The sequence below is a fragment of the Cyprinodon variegatus genome, unplaced genomic scaffold (genome assembly GCF_000732505.1).
Source record: "Cyprinodon variegatus isolate N-32 unplaced genomic scaffold, C_variegatus-1.0 Scaffold1388, whole genome shotgun sequence".
Taxonomy (NCBI): domain Eukaryota; kingdom Metazoa; phylum Chordata; class Actinopteri; order Cyprinodontiformes; family Cyprinodontidae; genus Cyprinodon; species Cyprinodon variegatus.
In genome coordinates this window covers 145498-156043 of record NW_015151841.1, presented here as the reverse complement: position 1 = coordinate 156043, position 10546 = coordinate 145498, and the positions used below count along the sequence as shown (strand labels likewise).

The window sequence follows — 10546 nt, the reverse complement described above, 5'->3', positions numbered from 1 at the left end:
ACACACACACAAGAGGGCAACAGAGGACAACATGAGAACTAACATAAATCTAGAAATTACAACAAAATAGGAATTAAACCAATAAAAACTAGAAAACAAGGAGCAAAGTAAAGCATAACATAACCAAAGCCATGACAAACAGCTGCGAAGGAGACGTTTTTTGCTCGTAAGTTTATATGAATTGGACTATGGCAGGCCGTTTTTACATTTATTGAAAGCACACTCCTCTCTGTTGCTCCGTTTGTAGATAACTAAAATAAGATTCTTCCTGATCAAATTCAAACTCCTAGACAGAACTGTAATGAAATATCTTCTAAGTTACATTTTTGGAGCAGAAACTGCATTTTAGAAAGTACAAAAAAAAACAAAATTATACTTGTAAGAATAAAGTTTTATATACCGGTACTTAGAATTTTTTACACATGAGTGGCCGTTTTTACATTTATCAGCTTTACTGAATATTTATTTATGATATCTGAAGTACCTTTCTTCATGGTTGAAAATAATACAAATGCTGACCAGCAACAATAGGAATATATAGATCTGAAATGTATTTCTAGACATCCACTACGTTTATTCTAGATGTGAAGAATGGTATTTTGTTTGAAATGGTCATTTAGAAATTTTTTTTTTTTTGCAGATATAAGTAATACATATTTAGTAAAGTAATACATATAAAAAACGGCTTGCTACAGTCAGTTGTGAACTCGATAACATTACAGGTTTATTTCTTGAATAGTGGACTAATGTATCTTTTTAGATGAAATCATCTGACAGCAGGTGAGGATGAAGCATTGTTCTAATGTATGGAACCTGTTCATCTCATGGGGTTCCTCCTCAGTTATATTCTGTTTTCTTTTACACAGTAAATACTAAGTGTCTGTTTGTAATCAATTCGGATGTCCCAATAAATAGATTATTTATATTAGCAGTTATCAGACCCATAGAATGGCTTCAGATTGTGCAAGTAGACACAGTAGGTTGTAATCACAGAGTTAATCTAATTCAAAACCTTAAAGTACTTCCTCTTTCCTCTTCATGTACTGTAAATAGACATAAATAAAAAGAAAGTCGCTCATATTAAACGAACCAAAGACAAATAATTCTCACATCCTGTCAACTCAGTTGTAGAATCCTCTCCCTATAAGTATTCAATTCTCTGTGAAAAAATGCAGATTATTCTTTAATAAGATCCTCGTCAAATGGATATCCAATGTTTGTTTTTAAGACCCTAATGTGTGTAATGGACCTAGTGAATGTGTTTTTTTTATTGTATGATCAAAACTACGGCAAAAATTGGACTAAATTGGGAAATAAAACAGCATGATTGACTGTAAGCAGAGTGAAGACTCCGAGTTTAACCAGCTAAACCAGCTCCTGACCATGTTAGCTCTGGGAAAAATGTTACTACAGTGACTGAAACACAGGCTGAGGGAACTCTCTTCATGAAATGGAAAGCTCAGAGTTTTGCTTATTTCAGGTTTAGAAAACCTAGACCCCAGATATACAACCTCTGATTTACCCTGATGATATCAAAGTCAGGAGTTGAAATGCATGAGTCACAGAACAGTTAGTGAGTCGTGGTGCAACCAATTTTTCAGTCACTACTCCGAGTTTTTGCACATACTAGTATTATTGTTTCTGATAGAAAGGGTAAACTTGTAGACACCCTCCACACCAGAAGAGGCGGGAATCCCCATAGCAACCTCTGACTCTACATTTCAGGACCACCTGGTTTCTACCTGATTTAGCTGTGGGGGGTTCTTGTAAATCATCTAGTTAATAGGAATCAAACCTGCAGGACATTCCAGATTAAGATCTATAGTAAAATATTTTGGAGATGAAACAATGTAGTGCTAAACTTCTTCTGTTTTCTGTTCCAGAAAAGATAAGCTGAGCACAGCAGAAGGAACAGCTGTGGTTCGCGATATGAGGGAGAGGGCCAAACTGGGAGTCAGCTTCTCATACTGTAAGTATGGTTATTCAAAAATACTTTGCTAACATGCCCCATTTCTGTTAAAGTAGTGCATTATGGGCCAAGGTGTCATGTAACAAAGTACAAATACTTGTTTATCTTACTTAAGTAGAAACATTGGCTATCTATACTTTATTGGAGTAAAAATTTAGGTAACTTTTATCTTTCTATTCTCTACCTTTTTTTTCAATTATCTCTACTTTCTACTAATTACATTTTAAAAATAGACTGGTTAGTTTTTTTCATTTAAGCTCATTTTTGTTATGGCCTGTTAAAATAAAACTATCAAAATAATTAGTTTCAACCATACAATTAATTTGCACCAAATTGTTGTTCACCACATAGTAAAATAGATTGCTTTTCAGGATGATTATAAGTTAAATTTGAAAATGTTGCCATTAGTAATGAAACTAATGCGATAAAGTATAAGATAGTTATCATCCAGAATTGAAGAAATTATTTCCTTTAATATGGTTGTGCAGTAAAGCATCTGTCCTTAACAGTTTTTTCCTATTACTTTTATACTTTAAGAAGTTTTGAAATGGTACTTTTACACTTTTACTTGAGAAAAAGCTTAAGTTGATACTTTAACTAACAGTAGGATTTCTTCTTCTACTTGAGTAATAAACATTCATACTTTTGATACCTCTTATTTTGGGTAAATAATGCCAAAAATTGTGCTTCTTACATTTGATACCTTAAATAGTCTCCCAAATCAGCATATAAACTCCCGCCTTATGGTTTTTACCCACAGTCACCCCCTACAGCCCATACTGGGTCCTCACCACCGACTACACCAGCCTGGTTGTGGTTTACTCCTGCAACGACATCTTCCGTCTGTTCCATGTAGATTTTGCCTGGATCCTCTCACGGTCACGCTCTCTGCCTGAGGCGACGGTACACTACGCCAAAGACCTGCTTACCAAAGAAGGAATCGACATCAGTAGAATGAGGCCCACTGATCAGAGCTGCACAGACCTCTTTTGAATACCTGATAATCCCTGCAGAGAGAATCAGATCCAGAACGCTCATGTCAAACTAGTCCTGTTCAGAAAGTCTGCTTTTTGAAATGCAGAACAGAAGTGTAACCAGCAGTTGTATACAATGTGATTTAATAGATATTTCATGAAGAACAGTAATAACTGTTTTTGTGATGATGTAGGCTTTATATATTTTTCTATCTAGTCTCTTTGAAATTATTAATCGACCGGAAAGGAAGTTACCGTATATATGTGATTAAGAGCTAAGCTAATTAAAGGGTGTTGTTTATTGCACTGTAAGAGTGTGAGTTAGAATATCTGTCATGATTAATAAATAATGCACAATCGCTTTGTCTGTTCTTATTGTGGAAGTTCTACAAACTATAATGTTTGTTCTCCTCTTTTAATGAACTGATTAAAGTAGTTTTTTCCTCATTGAACCAAAGCATATTTATTAGGACTGCAACTAACCCAGCAAACACGTCCAGGTGGGGCCCATATGGGCCTCACTTGGGCTGGATGGGCTTCAGCTGTGCATGGGCTCAGAGTGGGTTCTGTTGTTGGGACCCATGTGGGAGAAACCTGGGTGCTCATGTAGGCTTTAGATGGGGGCCCATGTGAAACCCACCGTCAGCCCATCTGGACTAAAATATCTGGGACCCAGCTGGGCAGCCCGGATGGGGCACACTGTGCTGACAGGGAACGATTATTTTGCAAACCATTTCATCTGTTGATTATTTTTTTTAATGAATCAATTAATAATCAGATAGCCAAAGGTTCTTTAAAGAAGACCTTAAGCAAAATTAAACCAGGTGAAAATAAAGCTTTTCCATTTGAGGATTTCTGGATAGAGTATATTTACAGACAAAAAAGATAATTATCTTAAATGCAAAATGTTTACACATTTTATTTTTTCATCTTGGTATAATTACTGCTCTGTCTGTCAGCTAAAAACATGTTTTAGAGCAGCGGTCACCTACCTTTTTACAGTTGAGGGCTAATTCAGGGGCACTGAGTCACAGGAAGGGCTACCAATACTGACCTATGAATGGCAAGGGTCAACGTTCACCTAAACTTCATACATTATAAACATATCTTTATCTTTTCTTTAAATTTATAATTTTCTTATAGACATTTTCATTTTGAAATCTCTATGAATGCTTAAATGCCATATATGATTAAATGATAAAATCTTCTATAACCCTATTAAAAAAAGAAGAGCAAAAGAATACAATGAAATTTCAAACGTAGCTCACTGTTGTTCTATTTTCAGAAGACTCTAAGGGCACCCCTTGTGGTCCTTGAGGGCCCCTTGGTGCCCGCGGGCACCATGTTGGTGACCCCTGTTATAGAGTCTCTCTCTACTCCACTTAACCCTTAATCGATTACTAAATTAGATGATGATTATTTCAATAAACAATTAATCACAATTCATCCGATTAATCGTTTCAGCCCTAATATATTTCATATGTTGATCTCATATTTTATTCTTTAACCATTACATTGTTTAATAACCATTATATTCACTTTTAAAGCCTTTGTTTAGACTGAACTTCACCATTGACTGTAGTTTTGATCTGACAGATGATCAGAAATTGTGCCAGATGCGATACAAGTTTTAATTTTTACTTAACTACGTTATGTTTAAACATGTAGCACTTCCAAATAGAGGGTACACAGTATTTTCTATTAACAAAGAAGAAATTGGCAAATTCTATCACTTTTTTCACACTTATAATAGATAATGCAAACCCCAAAGCGGCATTCTACACATTCTTTGAGTTTTTAAGAATGCATACAAAGGATTGACGGCGCTAATCAAGTTAAAACAAAAGAAAATCCCAAGACTGATTTAAGTGTATGCAAATCTCTGTAGCTTATCCATAATCACGGCTCCAATGTTTCACCTTGCACCCAAAATAGTTGTGGGAGGAAAGGTTACCTGATTTTGGATGTGCCTGAATTTCCTTTGAAAGCAGTTGTGGAGAATTGCATGCACACCACCTAAAGCCTTACTTTGAAGTTATCTGGTATAAATGGGATGTTCTGTGGTGCACAGTGAGAACGCCTTCAACCGCACTGCTAAAACAGTTTGCTGCAGAAAAGCAGATGGTCTTTTCTCCTTTACAGTAAGATTGAAAGTTGTTGCTGTGCAGCAGAAAGCAGCCCCACTTACCAAAGGTACATTAGGGGTATGATTGATTTAGTTGCCAGACAGATGGAGAACGGCTGATGATATGAAACAAAAGGTTTCATGAATGCTGCAGAGAGGACCGAGGCCTCTCTACAAGGGTGGCTTGATCTACCACTGCATCTCATTCACCTGTCTAATTCTGCCCTATTTCCAATTACCGCTCATCTGATCCACCTGCTCCAGTTATCTGGGCAGATTATCTGAGGGTTTTTAGTGTTTCTGATGTCCTAATCCTGTTCTGCCTCTCATCCACTGAGCTTGCCTGTTCCTGTCTGAGAACTCCTGGAACCCTGAACCAGCCTGTTACTGTTCTCTTACCGGGTTTTGGACTCCTGGACCTTCTGTTCTAGCCTTCCTGTTCTAATCTGTTTCCCTGTCTTGGCTCGGACTCCTGCTTGTTCTCCAGGGCTGCAGTATCTCACACTGTGGGTGGCGCCCACCTCACCGGCTAGATCCTACCTCGTTCTCTGACGATGAGCTTAACTGTTTAACCAGGTTAGTTACTCACATGGACAATCATCCTCCATTGGATTGTTGCAGTCACTAACCTGTGTTTCTCTGTAACCAGAGCTTCCGGTTATAGACGCCCTAGCCACAGCTACCATGGATCCTAAACCCGCTCCATTTTCTTAATAAACACTCTGAATAATCCCACTCTCTCTCTCTTGCATGAATATTGGCTCCTTCTGTCCTGGATCATGACAGCATCACCGCACACACACACACTTGAATTTTCGAAAATCTACCATCCTGCAAGATCCTGAAGTTCTTATGTCAAAGATGTGTTTTTATTGAACATACAGAAAGTGCAATCAGTGCTTTATTATAATCAGGATATATCACCAATGAAGACAAACCAAATAAAAGCTTAAAAAAACCTGCTTTCATTTATTTTTACTCTTTCTTCCCCTAAGCAGTTCAGTTGAATAGCAATGTTATCCAACAATACATTGTCACCCTATATATGTTAGAGTTGATAATCATTTAAAGATCATAAAGCTTTATGATTCAGATGTTTCTCTTTTTATACAAATAGAAAAAACAGAATAAAAAGTAAACATCTACAAGGATCCTTACCTAAGCTTTCAAAGCGCTGAAGAATTTATGGCTTGATAATTGGAAAGATAGTGAAGACGATGTACTTTAAACCAAAGCCAACACTGTGATTTGGTTTATTCAACAGCAAAGTAAATTTCCCTTCCATCAATAATTAAAAAAATATGGTTCATTTAAAAACAAGTCATATTTTCCTGATTTTAGCTTAAAAGGAGGCAAAGTTTAAAAATATGCCAACAAATCATACCAACAAATATACCAAAGTATGAAGTTTTTGGAGAGGTAAATGTATAAAATAAAAGCCAAATCGCTATCTAGTTCTCTTTTTCTCCACTGCCATCATGGTCTTCCTCTGGAGCGCAGTCCTGCTTCGTGGGCTTCATCGCAGCCACATGGATTCCTTCTCTCATCAGCATCTCTTTGCAACGCTGCACAGTCTCATCAGGCAGGGATGGCGAGCGTGACAAAATCCAGGCAAAGTGAATATGGCCCACACCAAACATTTCAGTGCAGGAATACACTACGGTAAAATTGGTGTAGTCGGTGGTTAGAACCCAGTATGGCCTGTAGGGAATAACTGAGAGGTTCCACACAAAATTAAAACCATTTAAAGAAGAGAAAGAGTAAAGAATAAAAAAGAAGACATTCTTACATCTTGAAAAGCTGACTCCAAGTTTTGCTGGTTCACGAGGGTCCATAAGCTTAGCCGTCCCCTCTACCTCCATCCTTGTGCCATTACTGGAACAGAGTTCATGGGATTTCAGGGCTAATAATTAAATTAAATTAATAAATAAATAAATAAATTTAAATCTCTTTATAAGCCCTGAGTTGTTATTTTTTACAGAGACATGAGTTCATTCCATAAAAGATTACGGCCTTGATATAAAGAAGTCAGTTTTCTTAGCTAACTTTAGTAAAACTCCCGAGTTTGAAGTTCGAAGAGTTCGTGTTGAGTTCGTAGCTTTATATAGTAGTCCAAAAACATTTTTGGGCTCAGAAAACATGCAAACCCCCCCGATATTAGCGTTGCTTAAAGAAGAACAAACTATGCAGTCTTTAATTATACTCACTAATTTTGAGTACCGTAAAATGTTTTGCTTTTGGCTGTCTGGTGCGCCTTTCTTCGTGTGTGTGACAACAATCATAACTAACTCCAACATTTAACCTTATTTTCTTGATTAAAATGCACAAAATAAATATTCTTATATAATGTCCTTATTAGATCAGATTAACTGGGCAAAATATTATAATGTTTAAGTATTTTCATACTTGCATTAGAGTGAATGAAATAGTTAAAAAAAAATCTACTGGACTTGGTTTCCAAGTTTGAAGACGATTCACATCCCATCCAGGAAGCTTTTTCAATTGCAAATGTCAGACTTAAGGCCAATTTTTGCTTCTGATGCATAGCCTCTGCAACCGTCAAATCTGTCTCTGTGCACGACCACGCCCCCGCGCAGAGGTTCTGCAAATGTCCTCGCGCACCTCAAAAACAATCCTGACTACTCGTCAGACGATCGCAAACCCGCACAGTCCTCAAGCGGAAGTGCGCAGAAAAAAAGCAGCTGTGATTGGCCTTGGTATGCCTTTCTGGCTGTCTGTGTGGTTGTCCTTCTGGATTCGGTGCCGGGACATGCCATTTTTAAAACCGAGGAACAACTACAATGGACAACTACGATGAAAGGTTAATTGGTCTTTTTGCCAACTCCATTAACAGAACCTGTTGCTCTTCAATGTCTAGCAATCAAAATTCTCATGAGTTCTCAAATAGGCTCCCCCTTGCTCTTTGACTGGAAACTAATGTCTGTCCCTAGAAATTCCAGACAGACGGTGCAGAAGCATACCAGCAAAACTGGTTTGCGACCAGACCCAAGCGACATTTGATGTGTGCGGTTGCAGAAGTCTAATCTGCCTTTTAGTGTTGAGTTGAAAGCTTTATATAGTAGTCCAAAACCTTTTTTTGAACTAGAAAACGAGCAAATTTAACCGGGAGAACGGTTCCCCCCTTTGGGATTGGGGGTTTTTTTGGTTTTTTTTTGGGCCGGCATTACTTGTTCTTGTTTTTTGCCACCCCCCCCCCCCTTGCGGGGGTTCCAATTTTTTGGCTTGGGCGGCCGGGCCACCATTGCCCCCTTACCACCCCCCTTTCAGAGGGATAGACAGTGTTATTTTTGTTGTTGTTGTCAGATAATCTAACAACTTGTTGCAAAGTTACAAGAAAAGCAGATCTACTCACACGACCTGAGAGTTGCGCACCAGGACAGTGCCATCATTTCTCAGCAAGTAGTTTGCTTCAATGCACTTCCCATAAGAAAAGTAAGCAGGGATCTTCTCTATCTCGTACCACTTTCCCATGTACTGTGAACAGAAACAAACAGAAACGTGTGATGAAGTTTATGGTGTTCAGGGAATGCATTAAGGTACTTATCAAAGCTGTACCTCCTGGAGTTTGAAGTCTGGCTGCACAGGCGGAGAGGGACAGCGCCCCCAGCGGACAGTCTGAGCTGAGATCAGAGGCAGCAGCAGCAGGAGGACGAAGCAGGAAGGTGACATGGTTGCTTTGGGAGCTGAGGGAAAACATTGCATGCAAAATAACCATTTACTAATGCATGTGCATACTTCAGGTGTGGAAATGTGAAGCAGCATGAAATCGGTGAGACAATCATAACTTTGCACTATTTGGAATTGATTACTGTATTTATAAGCTAACATTTTAACAAATCAATGGAGCTGCTAATCCAGTTGGTTTCACACACAAATAAAGGAATTCAAGAGATAGTATTGTAGATAATAGAGTAATACTTATAGCTGTGGTGTATGTTTTATATTATTCATATTAATAGACAAAGACAGATTCATTCATTTTGAATCATAATTCCATCCATCCATCCATTTTCTTTATAAGCTAGATCCCAAGTGGGGTCGCGAGCGGTGCTGGTGCCTATCTCCAGCTGTCTATGGTCGAGAGGCGGGGCACACTCTGGACAGATCGCCAGTCCATCACAGGGCAACATTGAGACAAACAGCCATTCACGCACACACTCACACCTAAGGAGAATTTAGAGAAGCCAATTAAGCTAACACTGAATCATAATTTTAAAGTGTTATTTTAGGGATTTGTTGGGACTACAACCTTAAACCTATACACCAGTTATTCTTGTGCCCTACCTTGTATGCGCCTATTTTGCACGGGCAAACCTGTTTTTGAGTTTAAGACAGGGTGCAGCCACCTTAGCCAAGTTTAATCCAGCTTGTAGAACCTAAAGCAGAAACGTCACGTGCTGTTTTGTTTATTTCATTATTGACATTTCTACACAAAGATGGATAAACTGTTTATTTTAATGACTTAAAAGAGTTTTTAGTGACATTTCGGTAACAAATTCAGCAATGCGTACCCTGACTGAAACTTTTGTACAGCTTTTTATTATTTAGATTATTTATCATTCTTTTGAATCTTGTTATAAAATATGGCTTTAGCTCAGGGATTCAGATGTGAAAAATAAAGAGATTTATAATAAAAAGCCTGAAGTCGATCGTATTCAGGTTTCATAGGTATGATGTCAGGGTTCTGCCCTTTGCTTGGGTTTATTTTTAAGTTTCTTTGTGTTCTGTGTCTTTGTAGTTTATTTCTACCAGTGCGGAGTTTTTAAATTATCCTCCGTTGCCTTACTGTGCTTGTTATCCTTTCCCCTTGGCTTCTTCCCAGTTGGTCCTGCCCACACCTGCTCCATATCTGCTGATTAGCTTGTCCTGGTTCAGTCTCCCAATATATACCTCTACCTCTGCAGTCACTCAGTGCTGGTTTGCTGCTTCCTCAGCTGATTCCCCACGTGAGTTCTCCCTGACATTTTGGTCATCTGTGTTTTGGTTCTCAGTATTTTTGAATTCTGCCTCCTGATCCAACCGTGACGTATGAAGTTTTGATTGCTTTTCCCTCACCAGAAATGATCTGTTTGAACTATGGCTTTGGCTACAGGATCCAAATGAGTAAATTGAAGGAAAAGTTACTCTGACGACTCAGTTTAAGAGAAACTTATTTATATAGCGTCAATTCACAACACATAATCTCAACCTTTCAGTGGCAGCTTGTCTAACGTTGAGAGATTTTTGTTAGATATTTTGATAGGTATATTTGCTTTCTGTAGTTTGTAAATGAGTTCTCTATGGAAGAGGATTAGGGCCACTGGAAGGGGGGAAAAAAAAGTTAACTGATTTGTAAATTTTATTTTAGTATAATATGAGAAAAAAGTCAGATTTCTGACTTTAATCTCAGAATTCTTACTTTAATCTCAGATTTCTGACTTTAATCTCAGAATTCTTACTTTAATCTCAGATTTCTGA

At 38.0% G+C, this 10546-nt stretch overlaps 2 protein-coding genes across 2 annotated transcripts in view; one reads left to right on the top strand and one right to left on the bottom strand.

Annotated features, from left to right (window-relative positions):
• Positions 1-3302, top strand: part of LOC107103176 (apolipoprotein D-like) — a 5160-nt gene extending 1858 nt beyond the window's left edge. The window contains exons 3-4 of the mRNA XM_015402730.1: positions 1884-1969; positions 2730-3302. Coding sequence (XP_015258216.1) covers positions 1884-1969; positions 2730-2962 — 319 coding nt within the window. The 3' untranslated portion in view covers positions 2963-3302. The remainder of the gene's footprint in view (positions 1-1883; positions 1970-2729) is intronic.
• Positions 3303-6036: 2734 nt separating this feature from the next.
• LOC107103178 (apolipoprotein D-like) overlaps positions 6037-10546 on the bottom strand; it is a 7672-nt gene continuing 3162 nt past the window's right edge. The window contains exons 2-5 of the mRNA XM_015402732.1: positions 8645-8772; positions 8442-8563; positions 6858-6943; positions 6037-6782 (exon numbers count right to left, since the gene is read on the bottom strand). Of these exons, the coding sequence (XP_015258218.1) occupies positions 6520-6782; positions 6858-6943; positions 8442-8563; positions 8645-8758 (585 nt within the window). The 5' untranslated portion in view covers positions 8759-8772 and the 3' untranslated portion in view covers positions 6037-6519. The remainder of the gene's footprint in view (positions 6783-6857; positions 6944-8441; positions 8564-8644; positions 8773-10546) is intronic.